This window comes from Dermacentor variabilis, chromosome 6 (assembly GCF_050947875.1).
Source record: "Dermacentor variabilis isolate Ectoservices chromosome 6, ASM5094787v1, whole genome shotgun sequence".
Taxonomy (NCBI): Eukaryota; Metazoa; Arthropoda; class Arachnida; order Ixodida; family Ixodidae; genus Dermacentor; species Dermacentor variabilis.
In genome coordinates this window covers 37,744,737-37,765,817 of record NC_134573.1, presented here as the reverse complement: position 1 = coordinate 37,765,817, position 21,081 = coordinate 37,744,737, and the positions used below count along the sequence as shown (strand labels likewise).

At 42.0% G+C, this 21,081-nt stretch overlaps 1 protein-coding gene and 1 long non-coding RNA gene across 2 annotated transcripts in view; one reads left to right on the top strand and one right to left on the bottom strand.

Moving 5' to 3' along the window:
• The window catches only part of LOC142584734 (lanC-like protein 3), a 65,002-nt gene that overhangs the window by 17,499 nt on the left and 26,422 nt on the right, over positions 1–21,081 (bottom strand). Inside the window, exons 3-4 of the mRNA XM_075694960.1 lie at positions 11,058–11,181; positions 5,837–6,052 (exon numbers count right to left, since the gene is read on the bottom strand). Coding sequence (XP_075551075.1) covers positions 5,837–6,052; positions 11,058–11,181 — 340 coding nt within the window. The remainder of the gene's footprint in view (positions 1–5,836; positions 6,053–11,057; positions 11,182–21,081) is intronic.
• Positions 6,047–14,083, top strand: LOC142584736 (uncharacterized). Its single transcript, XR_012828921.1, has 3 exons — positions 6,047–6,286; positions 12,779–12,898; positions 13,915–14,083. It is a non-coding gene; the product is annotated as an uncharacterized LOC142584736 (long non-coding RNA).

Below are 21,081 nucleotides of genomic sequence, written 5' to 3'. Positions count from 1 at the left end.
GTATCTGCTCTTAGAAAAAAAGTTGACATTCTTGCAGTCCTGCAATTTCGCTGACAAATTATTCCCCTCCTAGATGATCCGGGGAAAATATAAATACTACTTGAACCGGTCTGTCCTGTAGTGATAGAGCCTAACCTTACCGACATCATCTCGGCATCGTGAAACAATGTGGGGGGTAAAGGTGCTTTTTGGGAGAAATTCTGATTTACTATGGTATACTGAATGAAAAAGCTTAAGGCGCAGATTCTTGCGCCACTGCAACGGAGTTGAATCCCGGCAAAACGAAGTCCACTTCAACGCAGAAATACTTTTAACACATTAGAAAACGTGAATCACAGGAACATCGATTTGATAAACAAAATAATACTTTCTCACACCTACGGCCGCATTTGTCATCTGCCTCCCACTAGTGCCGGCCTATAATCGCTATCGCGCTCACCTATCACAGTTTTCTGCCCGCTTCCATTGAACGACTTCGTCCTCACTGCAGGTAGAAAAATTCTGATAAAAATGTTTCACAACGTTTTTCGTGTTACTGCTTCATAATTAGATGGTCTGGCCAGTAAGCTTTCCATGGCAATAAAAAAAATGGGTACCAAGAAAATTGGTTGTCAGTCCTTTTAAGGGGCTGCACTGCCACAGAGGCAAGCACAGTAATAAGAGAATAACCGTGCTCCTGTGCGCTAATATGGACGGTTCGGACAAGCGACTGCTTTTGGTCATTGGAAAAAGTGCCAAACCACGCTGCTTCAAAGGAAATCAGAGCCTTCCCGTGAAGTATGTGGCTAACACTCGGGCGTGGATGACCTGGGCTATTTTTGGAGAGTGGGTCGAAGCTTTCGACTGGAACAGGGGCAGGCAAGGTCGAAAGGTTGCATACTTTTAGACAATCGTTCCGCCCACATAGAGGATGCCGAGAAGGAAACATGTAGTTAAGGTTCTTCCCACCGAACTGCACCTCTATCATTGAACCCCTTGACCAAGCGGTCATCCACAGCGTCAAGCAGGCCTCTACCGTGAGCACCTTATTCAAAGGCTGCTTCTGAAATGTGTACACAGTTGGGCCGTAAGACAAAAGTGGACCTCTTTATGGTGCTCCAAATGACTTCCGCTTTGTGGTGCACAACGAGAAGCACCATAATCTGCGATTGCTTCCACCGTGCTAGGTTCACTGCGCAGGCTGCCGAGACTTCGGACTCTGAGAATGAAGGTAGCAATGGAGACGGGTCACCGTCTGATGAAGTTGCAGCCCTGTGGGCAGTCCTGCAAGAAAGTGGAGATGTGCCCCCGATGTACATCCCAACACGAGTACATCCAAGCTGACTCGTGCGTGGTGGTGCCTGAAGAATTGACAGACCAAGAAATCCTGAAGAGCGTCCAGGAAGACTGTGTTTTGTCAGATGAAGATGAAAGAGCCGCACAACGTGAGCCCGGATTACCGACTACATTGAAGGCCACGGATGCATTTGATACAATCGGGCACTGCATCGGGTCCCAGGACGACAATGAGGCAATGGCTCTGCTGGCGGCATGCGAGAGTCGTGTTGTGCCATCGCTTGGCCAGAAGCGCAAACAAGCTAAGCTGACCAATTTTTGGAATTAAAGCTTTCTTTTTGTGTCAGCAAGTCGCGTGTCACCTATGTATTTGATTATATCACCCCAACGAAATTCTGCAACAAAAGTTTTTTCGTGCCCTGCCAATTTCATTGTATGTAGCAGGATTCAACTGTATATTGAACACGGATATATTGAATTATTGTCCATATAGATCTATTGTAAAATCCCCACGAAAATCCCATGAAAAAGTACTGTGATGTACTATGCAAACATCATACTCCTGTTCATTTCCACATTCAGCATATCGAATGCCACGCCGTGCCCCTGCAAGTGCGCTTCCCCTAATGGAAGCAAGATCACTTCCTACGTCAGCTGAAATACATAATGCCAACAAATTTGAAATGGCACTGTTCTGGCAGAAGCTGTCAAACAGTGATTCCCATGGTGGAAAAAAGTTCAGCAGTATTTTAGGCTCCTGAAACATGTGAGGGCGAAAGCCTGCTGCGCATTTAGCAATGCATCAAGTTATATAATTGGAGGAGTCAGACATCTTGGAAGACATAACAAACTGCAGTGTGAAGTACACGTGTGGCGCCTTAGGATGACCTCCTCAATGACACATGTGAGCACTTAATGCACTAGTACCTAAATGTGCAGCAAGCTGGTCGCCAGTAAGTGTTACAAATGTGTAACACAAGCCAAACAAAATTATGGTGCATCCTCTCAGCAGGGGAAAGCAGCACTCGCGGTCAAACGCCTTGTTCCCGCCACTTTGTATATCGCATGTCGTTTCTGATTTGGTGAGCATCCTTGGCCATAGCGTACTTCCGAGGCCGACTATGCAATGCGCTAGGCCCCGGGTGGGTGTCGTCCATCACCGTCTCTCTCACTTCGCAGTCGAATGCCGCCACAACCGCTGCCACCGTGTGATGTCAGTGATGCAGCAGCTGTTTTTCAGTCTGCGTGCACCGTTCGTTTCCCTCTCCACCCGCCGTTCGCTTGGAGAAGGTCACATGGGTTCTTTTCTACCACTCGACTGGACATGGCGTTTTTCTTTTAAGGCCATCGGCACAACAAGCCACTTAAGGTTTTCGCCTTAAAATGAGCAGGATGCTCACTGCGCTCATGGATGGCTTGTGCAAACTATGGCTGTTCATCATCGACAAGATCAGATCGCCACTCAGCTTGAAGAACGCAAACGGCCTTCCGATCTGATATGCATTACACAAGAAAGCGTGGATGACATCCGATCTTTAGTCTGAGCGGTTCTGGGCATAGGATGCTGAAGTGGGGATGCTGCGTTGCTGGGTGTGTCTTCTTGCAGACGAAGGCTTTCTGCAAATGGCAGAAATGGAATTGGACCCGAACCTCCACTTGGACCGCTCTTTACATTAAAGTTTGAATTTAACAACAACACCGCACACCATATCCGCACTTCGCAAAACTACCTGAAACGACCTCCCCCCCCACTGCTGCCCCTAGTGGGGCACTGGCATGCAAGACTCGTCGCTGTGTGATTCGCTGGTCTGCGCTTAACACATGTCATTCAAGCTTGTATGGTTACACACGAGTGGGAATAGACTGGGATGTTCAGAACTGCAAGCTGAAAGCCATACATTCGAAAATAACAGCGTGTGCATAATGTTGGCAGTCACCGACATAGGGGTTGGAGGGAAAGGGCTGATAACGAAGGGACCTACCGGCTGCGATGCCCCGGAGCGAAAAGCAGCCCGCAAGATGCGCAGACATTTTAGGGCAATTGAGAAGCAAGCAAGACAAGATCCAGCGGAAAGACGGTTTCAAAACTCAACACAACAGTAAGCCTAGCTAGTTTCTCACGTTTCAAGATTGGCCGTTTGAACTGCGTATTGCAACGGACACGCAGCCGAACATGTTCACGTGCAATTCACAGTACAAGTGCATTGGCGGTGGCACAGCACATATCCATAAAGGCTAGTTTGCTTCCGCAGTATGTCCATTTCTACCTTATCTTGGATAAAAATGCATAACAACCACTCCAACGGGCACACAGCAGACCGCGGTCTTGCCTCCAGGTGACACGGGCTTTTAGGGTTATCGTTATGACGACCATTCTGCAGCGTGAGCAGTTTGCAACGTTCCTGATAAAAAAATAAGTCAACTGTTATGTGGTTTGAGATGGGAAATAAGTCGACTGTTGTGCGGTCTGGGGATGTCAGCTGATGATTCTGAGTGACAAAAACATGCAAAAGAAAGAAAAGAACACACTAGCCAGCAACCCTCCCTCTATTTATTACATTAAAAGAAATGTTGTACACCCAAAACATGCTTGCGTACATGCAAATCTGCAGCTCGCCAGTCCTCGCTTGGCTTGGTTTATTTCACTGGTTCGGTTGGTATATGAAAGCGCACCAAACAAAACACAGAGAAAAGAAAACCACAGGCAGAACGCTGTATGATTGTAGAGCGATGTTCCACAACTGCTCTCCACCAGGTGTCCAGGAGGCACTTTGTCTTCTGTATGGCTCACTGATGACGACGATGATCAATGGCATTTGTTTTGCATTGGTGCGAGGGCAAATGCTGCCTGAACTGCCAAAGTTTGAGTTACTGCAATCTGTATTGTTGTCCAAAAACTGAATTGCTGGAAATACGTTGGTACTGCCACCATATTGAAACAGTAACTGAATCCATAAGCGTCGCATATAACTCTGGGCGTAACTTCAAGGGTAAGAATACTTTGTAAGAACTTAAATGTAAACCATAGTTTAGACTGCCGCATTTTTTAGAGATTTCGAATCCTACGTTTTCCTGGTTAGTGTGTCTTTTTGTGTATTTTCTTAAAATGCATGAACAAGGTTCTACTGTAGTTGCCCCCTAAGTGTCGGTTCAAGGAGGCTTCAAGGAAGTGACGTCAGGACATATACCAAGGTTCATTGATGCTGTTAATCGAAAATTACTGTGGCTGCAGAATTCAGTTTTATGGATTTCTTTTGGCGATATCGCACATGCAACCAAAGTATGGAATCGTTTCAGTAGAGAATTTTCTTTGATATTTTTATAACTGAAATTTCGAGATATCTGGCAAAAAAATGTTGGAGATAAGAGACGTAAGATACCAAGTTGACATTGTGCTGGGAAAATATCTTGAGTTTAATATTTCAAAATATCAGAGTTTAAGTCACACTGTGCTTTCCTGTGGTTCAGTTCGAAACTTATCAGAGCCACGAATGTGACATTGTCTAGGGAGACCATTCCACATTTCAAGCGCTCGTGGCAGAGCTGACGCATTGAAGACAGTCACGCATCTAAAAATAGGCTGATAAGTATGTTGACTGCGTAATCTGCATGGAGTAAAAAGTGGCTGTAAAAGAGGTAGGGTGCTCTGGCACTGGCCAGAAGATATCTTGTGTAGCAAGCAAGGGAGCACTATTGTTGGTCCTGATGCTAGCTAGGGAAGTGACAGCGAACAGCGATGTCTTAATCGAAGTAATGCAAGAATGATGGCTATAGTCTTTGGCAGTAATATGGCATAATTCTGGATGGCTCATATGAAGTTGATTAGATAATCGTGGAAATTTAACCAGATGGATTAAGCGAATTCAACTTTGGGGAACATGAACATTTCATAAGCAAGCTTTCGGATGAAGGGAGGTGTCATGTGAAAGTCCTTTTTAAGATATCCAAGCCTGCATGTTGCTTTTGGAGTTATTCTATCAATGTGAGTAGCATATTTTGCGGGCTATCTTCAAAGTCCAGAAATATGAAACACACAAAAGACAAAGTCATAGAAGCAACTTCATTCGGTGTTTCTGAACTTGTTCTAGAACTTTTTCAATCAAAGTTATAAGTTAATAAAATATTAAAAAGTTCCCATAACTGAACTTAACTACTCACCTAAGTGCATTTCAAAAATAGTTTAAGCAACTCAAGTCGACTACCGAATGTATGCTGTCCATCTCATTTGCCGAAGATGTAGCTAAAAGCTTGGTGGGACTGGAAAATACTCAGTATGGTGGGACTGGAACAGGACTTTAAATAGTGGCTATTCAGCAAAGAAGGCAAGGCAGCTGTGTACATAGAGATTTGGAACACACCCTTTGAGTGCCTGAAGCCATTTATGCGTGGGTGCATGCTGATGGCATTATTCCTTGCTCTCTATCTTGTCTTCATGTTCCCTTCCCTAAACGGCAGCCGATCCGACTCTGTTCTGGTTCGCGAAAAAGTCTACATTTAGTTTACACACTTTAATCTAACTTTTGTAATTTAATTTTCTCTCTCAAAAGTCGCAACAGCTCACCTGGGGCACCGTGGCACCAGTGTATGAGCTCGTCCTGGGAACGACGCGGCTTGGTGACGTCCTCCAAGTCGCACGGAAAGTTGCCGCGTGGTGTCTGCACGTGCAGCAGGAAGTCGACCGAGGCTCGGATGTCGCGCTCCACCGTCTGGTCACCCGCAACAAACCATGGGAAGTGGAGCAGCGTCATCAGTATCGATGACAGGCCATGCGCTGCACCTGTAGAGACAAGCGACCAAGCATTGCCAGCGTTCGTAAACTGTGGAAGCACCAAGAAAAAAAACCTGACTAGATTCGCACAACTTTCAGCAGCTGTACAACATACACAACAAACAGCTGAGTATGTATCAGCAGCTACGAGTTCACTACTGGTTCATGACTGCCTTGTGCAACACGATGCGGCGTGCCGAGGCCTGCATAGCTCTTGAACGAGGGTCATGTAAAAGCCCCAAGGTAAGGCATAAGGTGATTACAAGTGCTTTTAAAGGTGCCCTGAAACACTTTTTATTGAAGTCGAGAGAAGCGTATGACTTTAGGATAAGCAATTTCAGAAATACTTTGCAGCAATAAGTACTTCAATACATTCAGCAGAAGCGGAGTTATTGGCAATCAAACGTCGTCTTTGATCCCCTTCGCAGTACTCTCGCTCCTTCTTCAGTGCCTTGCACTGCGAAGGCTATGGCGGAGCAGGGAGTGCCAACAACGATCCGCATACTCAGTGTCACCGTGACGGGCAGATAAAATTTGATTTTGGATGTTCACATAGATGCCAGTACTTTCGATTTTGGCGCCTACTACAAGCTACATGTATGCATGGTAGCATAGCTGCCACAGAAGCCCATATGTCCTGCGAGGGTGGCTTGATGATGATGATTAATTGGCATCCCCTCTGAAATGGGTGGGGACAAATCTTCGCCTACCTGCTTAAGTTACTCAGGTGTGCTATCAATCCTTTTCCTTCTCACATTCTTGTACACATCTCTTTAATCTTTTCTATCTACCTTGTAGCGCTGTCTATGCCTGTAATGGATCCAGTTGCATCAGTCTCTTCCCTCATTTTTTTTCCACCAATACTCAAAACGTGTCACGGTTACCTCGAATGCTGACCGGTTGACACTTCCATCCACTTTAAACCCAAGCACTTACAGAAGTTGTACGTTACATACTTGTATCACTGCGTGAATTTCTTCGCATTTCATTAGGATGTGCTGGGTGGACTCCGGGTATTGTTGCAGCATACACATGCCTCCTCTAATTGCGAATATTTACTCCAGTACGTTCTGTCCTTCGGCAGTCTGCCTGAGCCTCAAATGGCAAGGCACTTCCCTTCGTGTTATTGTAGAGACTTGCCCTTCCAATTTCTTTTATGCCGTTCTTGTAAATGTCCATGGTCTTTTTGTTTGCATTCTTTGCATCCAATTCTCTGTCTCTGTTTCTTTCTGATTACTCCTGGTTGTCTATGCACACTTTCAATTACTCTGTACTTAGTTGCAAACTTGCTTGCCCTCTTCCTCAATCTGTGTACACACTCTTTAGGTAAGGATACTTGTGCACCTTTAGCCACCAATTTATTTTGGTCCATGTTCCAGAGTCTTTCGTTAAATAAATGTGGAGGCATGGCAGCACCATCTACATTTCGCAGGGCCAACGTCCCAGTGGAAAAAGATAAAGGTTTGCTGTTCAAGGCTTGTTGTGCCAAGTCGTCCCCTGTGCCATCTCACATCACATTGCATATACTATGCATATATCCATATCACATTTCATATTGCATTCCTCTGCATATAAGGCCGAATTTCCACGTACTGAAATTTCAATATAGCGAAGTAAAGCTCCTATCATTGATTTTGTGATACAATCAAACTCTGTTAGAGTGAGTGTTTATTATTCCCTTTAAGAATCCTGCAGCCTCCAACGTATAAGCATAGTCTTTGAATATGGGACTTTCTTTTTTATACTAAATACTTGCAATGTGACCCAACTTCTAATAATGAATTCTGATTCTGAATGACACCATCTCCAATGCAGTGCAACTAACGCGTGCCGTGCGGCGGTCGTGCGCAGCGCGAAAGTAGGCATGACAAAAGGGCTCGCATTCTTTGTTCTTTTTGAGAATCTTGTGCTTTTTTTTCTATCGGCCAAAACCGAATGCCAAATTATAACCAAAAATGCGGCATGGGAACATTGTAGTAACTGGTTTATTTTACTACAGAACACCTGCAAAAGTTGATGGTGCATCAGTTGCTCATTGTTATATCCAATATATTGTCAAAATCAGTATCGTTATAAGTGGGTAACACTGTACTTACCAGTCTTTGAAAAAAAAAACATAACTATCTCGTCTCGCTAATTTTAGTAACACTAATGCAGTATGTTCTGCCAAAGAAAATTCTTGTGACAATACCATTACCAAATATACTAAATAATCCCCAAAAGTTCAGGTCCCCTATAAAAACAAAAGATAACTGCAACATTTCTCTCTGTAATGACTCTCGTGAGCCACTTTTACCAAATAAAATCCCTTGCATTTTCGATGTTTTCTCTAGTATATTTCGTTCCCCAGTTTCAACAGCTCCATATCCTGATGCTTCAGGTTACGGTTTCTACTCGTCATTTCCCATTTATATGATTTGGGTGAAAGTAAAAGCATATAATTGTTTCTATAAAACTGCCATCATCCTGTGGTCCCACTAGCATCTACTCACAGTTCTTGAAACAAAGAAAACCTGTTCTTCCATCTATCCGGCAAACATTTTTTAGTAATCTCTGAACAACAGTGTGTTACCCCTGGAGTAGAAAATTGGTAAAGTGGCTGCATCACATAAATCAGGCAACAGACTCTCTCCACTAAACTACAGATCTATTTCCCTAACTAGCATTCTCTGTAAAATAATGGAGCACATATTATAGTCGTAACATTTTAATTTTAATGAATCTAATGTCAAGAATATAAATTGTTCTAGAGGTAAAAAAAAATTGACAACAATTACGTTACTTCCTCATGTGAAATTTGAGCCCAGCTCTTCAGCTGTTTCAGCTTTTTGATATATTGAGGCAAAGAATTCGAGCAAGACATGTACGTACAGTTACAGACAACTTTTTATTCTTCATTCCACATTCCTTCTTCAAGAAACACTCCACTCCCAGTTATTGATTGTCATGAAGGAAGCTTTGTGGTCGGAGATATAGTTGGCTATGTGCTTGACTTGCTGCACCAATGCCTGGTTCGGCGTAGCGCCCCTCTGGATTCTGGCGGTGATGGCGCTGGGCCTCTGCTCGGGCAGCTCATTTAGCAGCAGTGGCAGACGAAGGACTTCTACCGGTTACCTCGCTCATGGCTCAGAAAGAACTGGCTGAGAATAAACTATATATATAGGCAGACGGATTAAATTAGAATATAAACTGGCTGTGAGCCTCTGACAATCTGTCTCGTGCGGAACATTTCGCACCAGGCGCCGCAATGGAGCGCAGGTTCGCGCAACTGCTTCGCTTATCAGGAGGTTGCGGGAGGCAGCGCTTAGGCGCACAGGAACATTGCACGGCGAAGAGGTGGCAGCGACCAACTGATGTTGTTGACGTTGCTAACGAGTCACCTGAAGGTGACTCCGCGTTTCGGCTTGGGCAGCAGCACATCATCGAGATCAGCTGCCACTGAGCCGGCACTCTGATTGCCGCCGCACAGGGGTGGTATTGGAGGACGAGTGAAGAGGGCAAGGCTCGCGCCATGCGCAAGAGATGGCGCCAGGAGCGCGCACAGCTAGAGTGGTGCACTGGCCCTGGCCACGAAGCTGGTTACGAAAAGGTACGACGGCGCCGCGAAATGCAGGAACGGGCGCGAAAGAGCTATGCTCTATATGAACCTTGGTGTTGTGCCCCGTGAAAAAATGTCATGGGACACTAAACACAGAGCATATAAGTAGTAAACTAAACCGAGTCACTGGATTACTGTGCAAACATCATTTTGTTTAAGGCAAGGGCCTTAAGAACGATGAAGTGGAAAATCCGACGAGCATTCAGCGTTAACATCTCGTGGCCAGAAAACCCGTGTGACCAAGTGATGACGTCACATTCCCGGTGCTGGATCTGCTACTGCTTGTACTGCGAAATCCCATGGTGAACAGCTATGGTGTCGGACCGATGCCGTGGCCCGCACCCAGAAAATTAACTTGGCCCAATCTGAGTTGACCAACGTTCAAAACCGACTTGGCCCACTCCGAAAATCGACTTGAACTATCCCCGAAATTTGTATGGCCTATCCGAAAATTTACTTTGTTCAATTAGAAAATTAGTTGACCCACGTAGAAAGCCAACCTGGAACACTCCCAAAATTGACTTGGCCCACCCCCGAAACTTCGGTGGCCCACCTTCGAAATTGACTTTGCCCAATTTGAGCTCGTGACCAACCGAAAAGTATCACGCGGAAGAGGCACCGCTTTCGCATTCAATGCACATAAGGAGACTTAAGTGCCTCTGTCACTTTTTTTCACTTACAAAACATGTTAAACTTTGTGGGGGTCTCACACTTGTGACAAAGTAAACAAAGGAACGACAACAGAGTAGTGCAAACAATCACAAGAACATTTATTGCACCTTTCATACACTAATGCCTGCTAGCTGCTAACCACTTTGTGTACGCGTTGTGGACTTAGGTGTTGATTATCGGCTGCTAATAAGACAGCTGTACAATTACAAGCCCTGCGGCTTTGCCAAAATTGCTCCAGTTGTAGTATACTACTCATTTATATCTCGTCTAGCCAAATTGAAATTTAGTTGCAGTTGGCCTTTCACTGTAGCACAAAGTTGGCCTACCAAGCTGTTCTCTTACATTACAATTTATAAACATTCCTTTACATTGAAAATTCAGTGTGGAAGCAAACGAAGCTGTATGGGAAACGCGACACAAATGCTGACATATCACCTCCTCAAGGTTCATTTTTTAAACATGGGGTCAAAATACCTGAACAAACTGAGGATCATCTTGTGATATTCAAAGAAGGATTATGTCAAATACTCATTTTCAATTTTTATTTTATATTACAGAAGCAGTCAAATTATTTCTGAGCCTAAGCCACAGCTCTTGATTCCAATTTTCTTGCAAGACATGTTGCGCAGAAGGCTTGTGAGACACATTTTCCAGCTATTCCTTTCTTGCTGTGCTTTCAATCTAAGCACATTAGAATGGTCAAGCTTTGCCGCATGCAATTTGCACAAAGGCTGAAGCACTCACCCAAATATTCCACGTCGTAGTAGGCATACATGAGTGGGCAAGGGCTGCGGTGTTTCTTGGCATACTCCCTGCCGGACTGCACCACGGAATGGAGCAGCAGTGCAATCTTCTCATCAGGCAGCACCTGCGTCATCACAAGCAACACACATACCACAAGCTGTCTCACTGAAAAGATGAGGAATGCGGGAGATGGAAATTCAAGACGATGAGCAAAACGTGAACTAGGTGAATGCAGGAGCCAACGTTTCGACAAATGGACTTGTCTTCTTCACTTGAAGGAGACAAGTGCACTTGTCGAAACGTTCGCACCTGCATTCACCTTGTTCCCGTTTTGCTCATAAGCTTTCTCATTGTCATTTGTAAGGATGTGCAACTGCCGTAGATCTGCATCATTTCGACTCCTGTTGGTTTGACTTTTTTCATTTTATTCGATCTTGACACAGGTGCCAGCTGGTGCCAATACATTTCACTGGTCCAAAACTTTCATTATTTCGATCCTGAAATTGGCTCTTGTCGGATAATTTGAACCTGACTGGTCGGCTCAAACTCACCCATCGTTCAAAAAGTGACCCCAATGACTCAGTGTCTGTCTTGGCAGGTCTAGCGGACCGTGAATGCATTGAAGAGATATTAGTACCTCCCAACAAAAACGCCTATTTACAGACTGCCCCATAAGATTTTCAAGCGACAATGGTAGCTCACAATGAATTTATTCCATTCTAGAGCGTGCCTTTTCTTCCAAGAAAAGTGATCTGAAATTTGCTTGTCCTGTGCAAATATGAAAGTTAAACCACATTCACAGCCTTACAAACTATAGTCAGAGCCAGCATCATCGACAGCATCGTTCCACGGTGCCAATAGAACAAGTTCTTGTTTAGATGGTGACAACGACATGCTTTGTCTTTGATTGCAACAGCTCATTCAAAGAGATTAGTTAATTTAGAAGTAAAGCTGGTAGGAATGACCTCCAATCACATGTTTATTGTGTTCCCGACAAGTGCACACATTGCAGGACAAACTGCCAAAATGGTTAGTCTAGGCATAGGCTAACATCTCGTTTGTGACTGTTGTGGAGTAGTTTGATAAATGTAGAATGCCTAGTATGCAATGGACTATATGGAGGACATGTTGCAGCCTATAGACAGTGATAAAGTGCTGTCTTGGAGTGATGATGATGGACATTAGGTGTAAATAAATTTCAATTCCGTAAATGTAACTTTTGCTGCTTTCGTCTTACTCCAATTACATTTTTCTTGTTAACAAGTCGGGTGCACTAGATTTGAGTTTTGTTTAGGAGCTCTGACATTTCTATGTTAATTTTCTACGTCGGACCCACAAAAGAATGTGTGCGTGGTAGATTCAGGGCATGCTAGAGTCAAGCAACTATGCTACACAACAGTTGCTGTCCGTTAATTCGAATGCAATGGGGACCGCCAAAAAGTCAGAATAATCCGAAGTCTGAAATAAGGATTTGCCCGACAATAAGTGATTTTATTCCAAGCATGGCCTAAAAAGCTGCACCGTATTCTCAGTTCGTCACTTTTGGGGATAATTTCAATTTTGAGTGACCAGCACAAGACCCATCGTTGCTACTGGCACTGCCATACTAAGCAGTGCCAAGCCATCCTCGGCTATTGCGTCGCTTTTGTGGCAGAGAGTAATTAGCGCCACCCACTAGCTGGGTGAGGAAGCAACTCCACTCCCCTCACCCTTGCTTGCAGTGCTCTTGCTTTCGCCTGTCGCCGCAAGCGGCCACCTGGTGGTGCCGGCTTCCAACTCAAGTCTAGAAGTTTCTTGGATTGCAGTGCGAAGCGACACTGACGGAGGCTAGAAGCAAACAGGTTGAGTGCTCCAGAAGTTTCGTCTACCTGCACTACCTGTATTATTGCCTGTACCTGTTTACCTATTACCTGAGTTTTCCAGTACTGCTAGTGACTATAAAATGTTGTGTGTTTGTACACATGGAATTCTTGCTGTGTGCTACCGTCTGCCTGATGGCTGTTTTCAGCTTTTTTGGGGTCATTTTCTCACTGTAGTGTGTGACAGGAGGCAAAGTGTCATCACTGGTGGAGACTTCAACATCGATGTGAGCCTGGAAACTGCTAAGAAAAGGAGTTTAGCAGGAGTATTGAATTCCAATGGATGTGCTAATACTATAGAATCAGTGACTAAAATTACTCCAACATCCGCCAGTATTCATGACCTTTTTCTGGTGAATTACGACCTTTTATGCACTGCAAGTTGTGTTTTGAGTTGTTCAATAGGTGATCATATGCTCATCTCTATGTTTGTTAACATTGGATGTTTGAGCGTAGTTTAAAAAAATGAAACAGCTATCACTTTCCAATTATTTACTCAATGTTCCTTAGAAATGTTCCAGTCAGAAATGAAAACAGGTGTGCTGTAAAGAAACTTTTCTTGGCACTGATGCTGAGGTAGCTTATAACATCTTCGAGAAATTTGTTGCAATATAGAGAAATCATGTTGTCCCTAAGGAAACGATGAGCCATAAGAACATTAGAAAGCTGTGGCTAACAGAACAATTATTAATAAAAATTAAAAAGTGTGAAAGGCTCTTTGCCAGGTTCATCAAGACATAAGAACCTATACGCTTGAAAAAGAATATAAAGTTTTCTGTAATAAACTATTAAAGAATTAAAGAGAACGAAGAATGCATATATACTATTGCAATAAGTTCTTTCTTGTGTAGGAAACAGTGAGAAACTATGGAAGATAGATGCTATCATTGGGCAGAAAGAAACCGTTGAGCAAATAGAAAATATTTCCATAGATGGACATGTAACAATTGGACAGGATATGGCAAATGCGTTTAATCATTTTTTTTTTTTTCATGCAGAGATCTTGTGCAGGCATCAGAGCCACTGGAACGTCCTTTACCTTTCAACCGAAACACAATTTTCTTACAGCCATGCAACACTGCATATGTTTGTTCAATACTCCAAGACCTTCATAATATGTCCAGTTGGAGGCCGATGGCTAACAAATATGACCAATTAAACATGTGATTCGTGACATAGCTCCTATTTTAGTGTGTATTTATAATCTGTGTACACACAGCAGCATTTCCTTCTCGGATCAAGATTGCAAGGGTTGTAGCCCTGCATAAGAAGGGTGTCAAATTAGACATTAAAAATTACCGTCCGATTTTCATTCTCCCAATATTTTGCAAACGTTTAGAAAAACTTCTTGCAAAGCACTTCTCGTTGTTTGTTTCAAAATATCACCTTCTCTGAAAGGCTTAGTATGGTTTTAAAAAAAGGGCCTGTCAACGGAGCTTGCCCTTCTTGACCAAAAAGTACACATCCTTCTCTACTCTGCACTCAAACTTCTCATCACTGGCATATTTGTAGACTTTATGCAGGCTTTCAATTTAATTAATCACAGCATATTATTTTTAAAAAAATTGAAAGATATGGTATAAGAGGCTTCGTATTAAAGTTTTCCAAGTCCTACCTCACAGACAGACAACAGTTTGTGCCAATAAATAAAGCCACGTTTAAAGGAAACAGCTTCAGGCATCCCTCAAGGAAGCATCCTCGGCCAGTTGCTCTTTAACCTCTACGTGAATGATGTTGCATATATCAATGAAGAGGCAAACCCCATAATGTACGTACCTTGACAACGTTAACATATTTATATCCTCCTCCTGTCCCAACAAGTTAATTCGTCAAGCAAGTATATTTCTTCGCAAGCTGAGCACATGTTCATTGCAGAACTTCCTTAAAGTTAATGTCACTAAAACAAAAGTCGTCAATTTTTGCTCTAAAGGTACACATATTCCACCAGACCTAAGCCTAACATTCAATTCCAGACAGATTTAAATTTAAGTAGTCAGTACTATTAAGATTCGTAGCGTATATTTCTCTGGCTATCTACTCTGGGGCGACCAAGTTAACTTCGTTGCTCAGAAAGTTAGCGGCACTGTAGGCCTATTAAGTCGAAATATACACTTTTGCTGCGACAGCAAAGCTCTTAAGGGGAGACCCTGCTCTTTGGAGCCAAAAATTGGCCCAAATATCTTTATGCGTCCCATTGCTCCAGACCGGTGTAGATCATTTATTCTTGCTTGGCTGGATCACTGCATTATCCTTGATTTAGCTTCTGCTATAATCATCACAAACAGATTGTGGAATGTTTTTCCTTGTTTTCTCAAAGCAGCATTTCTGGCTGTGTCACCGTTTTGGAGTGATGATATCTCTGGTTCTACTTATCCTATCACAATAATTATTTGCTTGTCAGAATGGTAGTAAAATAGAGGTTGCAATGGGCACATAATATAGACAAATATTATGACAGCAATATTAAAAATGTACTAATTTGTCCTGGGTGTTACTATGGGTCCATACTTTAAACAGTTTGACATGCTGTAACTTTGGTTAAAAGCAGTTTAAGGCGTTCATCATTGTACTATCTGCTGCATATTCCAATTACTCAAGACCATTTTTACATGATGATATATATTACACCACACAACATAACTGTCATTTCGTCGCATGTGTGGCGCCACCTAATCCTGCTGCACAAAATCGCACACGGTTTGACTAACACTGAAGTGCCTATCTCGCTAATCAAACCTACTGCGCGAGTAACCCGGCGTACTCACCCATTAAACATAAATCCCTTCGTTCCAACACCAGACTGTTTTAAGTTTTCTTTTTTTCCACACACTGTTGAATTATGGAATAACTTAGATGGTTCTCTGCGTTTATTGCCGACTAATAAATTTCAGAAAGAACTGCCTAACCATTTTAGTTGACATTTTTGTGTTCATAATGTTATTTAAGCCACCTCTGCTATATCTCTAAATGAGATAGCAGTATTTGTAAATAAAAAAAAATTAATAATCCATGTCCAAGCAAGTTATAACTTTTTTTTAATTTCTAGAGATATATTTACCATGAAAAAAACTGAATCTACGCATATCTTAAATCAGAACATGGAAATACATAAACAATGCAAGTTTAATCAAAATCTACTCAGAAATTTTAAAAAATGTATGCAGATGCAGGTTCTCCCCTTAATATTATTACAGTAAATGTAGCCGCATGAAGAAGGGTGAGTGGACTACACAAGAAAAGAAGGACATTTCGCCCCGTCTGAGGCTCACCTTGAATCTTTTTAACTAAACCCGTTTCTTTCTTGACGTAACAATATATAGTGCATTATTCACCTCCCATATACAGTATTGCCATTTGGTATGGGGTTCGGCAACTGAATAGAACATGAGCAAATCGTTACTACAGAAAAAAAATAATAAAAATATTGCGTATTATTGAAAACTTACTATATAAAGCACACGAAACCTGTTGTTGAAAATTATAATCTTCCTAAAATTCAACTAATATATACCCAAATGCTATTAAAGCAACATTATCTTAGTCATTGCAGACACTGCAAGACATTCGTTGAAATAGGAAATTTAGAACAGTGTCATCCTGCACGATCACACAGAAATGCGAGAAGTTCCCCAGTCCCAAACTAATTATGGTGATCAAATGCTTCAGCGTCGCCTACTAAAACTTCTGAATAGTTTCCGTGATAGAGGCATAGAAATTTGCAGCCTAACTTCGTCGGGATTCAAACTGCTCACGAACCGTCATCTCTAGTCAGTTGTACCACCACTCACTAACACATTTTAACGCTGTACTAATCTGACCACATGAGTTGACCTATTTTTGAATTGTCTGATTTTGAAGCTATAATATTATTCTTAAGTTTGCACTATATACATTTCTGTTTTCAGTGTATTGTAATCCATATTGATCTGTTGCCCCATGAAAGCGTTCTAAAACTATGTAACCATGTGCGTATGCCTTTTATTGTTGCTTGTGTGGGGGTCAAAGGCACCTCAAGCTGCCTGCATACAGCTTTTACCTCGGCCTCCTCCATCCTAGACAATGGGAAATAATGAATGAATGAAAGCAAGCATTGACTGGCACAGGCAGACCTGCGGTCCTCGCTCACTGTGTATTGTGCATACAGCAGTCCCTTTCGTTTTGTGCGCATCAAAATGTGTGGCAAGTGACACAAACCAAAGAGAGAAGGAAAGAAGCCTTAATTAGCACAGGATGGTGCTGACTGCTGCCTTCTGCTCTGCAAAAGGCGTCTCACCGACTGTGCACCGTGTGCTGGTGCAACAACAGCGCTTCAATTCAAAGGCAGAAAGATTTCGCGACCCTCAACACAACATGGTGGACTTGCAGCCTGTGTCCTTACTTTCATTTGTTCTAATTAGTGCAATCATGAACACACCCATTACATATGTGCATTTTCTGAGTGTGCATCATTAACACATGAATAAAAAGAGCTCAGTGACTTCATTTCTTTGTCCTAGCACAAGCTGGCATGATCGCTGCTAATGAATGCAAACACACAGTGCTTGGAGTAACGTGCGCGTGCATGAAAAGAAAAAAGGAAAGGATGCGCTGGCATGACGGGAAAGAGGGTGGCGGTAGTGAGGAAAGGGATGGCAGCTGAGAAAAAGAAGTCTGAGGTGGGAGAGCCGCCGTGCGTGTTGCCATGGTGATGAAGACGCATTGGCGTCTATGAGCGACGGTACTCTTGGCACAGCGCCAAGCACTCTAATCACAGTATGGAAACGCTGCTGCCGGTCTATGTGTCCGATGCTGGCCACGCAAAATCAATCAATCAATCAATCAATCAATCAATCAATCAATCAATATTTATTTTTGACAAAACAAATACGAGATGGGTATAAGTACACATTCGGAGGTCCCGAAGTAACAACTGTCGGGGGGACCTCCTAACAAAACATGAAAAGGGGATAGTAGGATCGTGGCAAACAGTAAGTCATGTCATATATTATACAGTTTCTACATCGGAAATAAACGATAAGATAGAAAAAAAAATCTGTTAACTATATCACAGGTATATTCACAGAGTTAAAAAGAAGAAAAATAATTGAAGAAATCTTAAAAATAACATGCAACAATTCAAACGAGGATAAATGGCACGTAAAGCTAACAACGAGGAGAAGTATCAATTAAGGCAAAATTTAGTAACTCGGTAATTGAAAAGTACATTACGTAATGTTAAAGTGAACAACATACTAATTAATTCTAGGTTTGTTAAATTATGCTACGCGTCAGATAAAGTGTTCATGAAATGCTCCTTCGTTCTACGCTTGAATGATAATAATGTAGATGTCTTCGTGTCAGATGGTATAGAATTCCAAACAGAAATGCCTGAAAACGCGACGGTAAATTTCCCATAGTTAGTTCTTGCTTTTGGAAGAAGAAGATTGAGTTGAGCTGAAAATCTTGTGTTGTTATAATTGATGAGGCTAGAGCGACTAAAACCTGGAATATTAAACTCGGTATTTATAAGACGAAACATACGTAGCGACAGCTTATGATTGAATAACATGTGTAAAGGTAAAACATTTAGGGAACGGAATATTGTAGCAGAGGGAGATGTATGCGATTGGAATGCAATTAATTGTAATGCCTGCTTTTGCAAAACTTCTAACTGATGAAGATGTGTGGTATATGTATTACCCCAAGATGACAGGCAGTATGAGAGATGACTGTGTATATAGGCGTAATATAAAGACATGAGAATGGTTTGCTGGAAAAAAGAGCGAGTTTTTATTATGATGCGAATACCAAATGAGATTTTTTGAATAAGTGATTGAATATGGCACTGGAACTTTAGGTTTTCATCTAGTACTACACCAAGAAATTTAGTAGACGTGGATCTTGCAAATACATTATTATTTAGAGACACTACAATAGAGTCAATGTGCAAAGATTTTGAGGAATGGAATAGCATAAATGTTGTCTTAGATGGGTTGATGGTTAGCTTGTTTTTTACACACCATGAATGAACATTCGTTAGGTCAGCGTTAAGTTTATCCTGCAATGCAAATAAATTTTTATCAGATGCGAAAATGGTGGTGTCATCAGCGTAAAGAAGGCAGTGCGCATGTGTTAATATTTCTGGCAAGTCATTAATGAATATGAGAAATAAAAGTGGCCCAAGTATTGATCCCTGAGGGACACCTGTATTTACAGTTTTTGATGAGGACAAGACACCATTAAATTCGACTATATATTGTCGGTCAATTAGGTAGTTGCGAATTATTTGTAAAGGCGGTCCAGAAATGCCATATGATTCAAGTTTACTGAAAAGAATACGATGGTTAATTGTATCAAACGCCTTGGTGAAATCAATAAAGAGAGCACCAACTAAGAGGCCTTGATCGATGGCTAATTTGACCCTCTCAGTAAATGTAATAAGCGCTAATTCAGTTGAAAAATTGTCACGAAAACCAAATTGATCAGGAGTTAAAAGATTAAATTTGGATAAGTATTTAGTTAAGCGATTATGTATAAGTTTTTCGATTACCTTACTAAAGAAAGACAAAATGCAGATAGGACGATAATTACTCGTGCACTTATGGTCACCTTTTTTAAATACTGGGATTATTTTACCTGTCATGAGGCGATTAGGAAAGTTGCCATCTATAAATAGTCTATTTACTATATGTGCTAATGCAGGTGAGATTTCGTTAGACACAAGCTTAATGCTAGAGGGGCGTATCAAGTCGAGGCCCGGACCGGTTGTTTTAAGAGAATTGATAATGTTACATACTTCCAGCGATGTTGTGGGGAACAGGTAAAATGAATTAGAACAGCGCGGAAAACTAAGCAACGTTGAATCAGGCTGACTACCGTCTGCAATACTAAAATGGTCACTGAAAACATTAGCGATGTCTTGAGGGTCAGTAATATTAGCAGAATTGTGGTTCATACACGATATGCGATTTTTAGTTGTACTGATGTTTAAGAATTCTTTAATAACCTGCCAGTTCCGTCTGGTATCACTTCCATTTTTTCTAATTTTATTTTCGTAGTAATTACGCTTGACATATTTTAAAGTGGCTGTTAGAACATTTGAATATGTGTGGAAGCGCAATCGCAATGCATTATTGAATGGCTGGGCTTTAAGTTTCTTACGAAGATTATCTCTTTTTTTAATGGACCGCAATAAAGAATCACTAATCCAAGGCTTTCTTGGCGAGCTAAACCACCGCGTCACCGTAGTGTTCCTTGTACATAAGTTAGAGCATTCAGATATTTTTGCAAAAAAAGATTCAAAAGCCCTTTCACCACATTGCTCTTCAAGCACGTCAGCCCAGTCAATTGCACGAATCATACCAGTGAATTTATTAAAATCAAAGAAAGTCCTGACATATTTTGCTGGTTGAGAAGGCGTTACGGAACCTATGCAAAAAAATATGGGGTAATGGTCTCTTACGGCATATTCCACTATTCCAGCTGTGCTAAGATCAGTAGGTATGCTAGACAGTACACGGTCAATTAAAGTATTAGGTCCGCCTATTTCACACCTTGTTGGAGCTGTAATTTGTGAGGAGAGACCGCAGCTAAGATAAGTACGTAAGTACTCAGAGCAACATTGACTGTCAGGGCTGATAATGTTGATGTTAATGTCGCCACATATCACAATATCCTTGTTTTCATCAGTGACTGTGTTTAATAACTGCTCAAATTCTTTACAAAATTCGATGCAAGAGGAAGAAGGTGAGCGATAAATGTATGCAATTATGATGTTACGTTTGGTAGGCAGCTGCAGGTTATTACTCTCTACTTCTAGCCATACTGATTCACAGAGGCAATGACGAAAAAGAAGATCATGGTGACGTTTATATGACAATGAAGATTTTACTAAAATGGCCGAACCGCCACTACGATAACCTTCACGATGACAATATTCAGGAGTGTAACCTGAAAGACCGTATAGATTCCCGTCATGAGATGATAACCACGTTTCAGATAAGCATACGAAAGAGAACGCATGATCAAGACTGCAAAGAAAAGCGATGAGATCATCGTGATGCCTACGAATACTGCGGATGTTCAATGTATTAAGGATAAAGTGGGTTGTTTTTCCTCAATGAGAGCTTTCGCTTCGTCAAGAGTAAAAACTGAGTCAGCCATGATGAATTAGACATTAGTGCAAG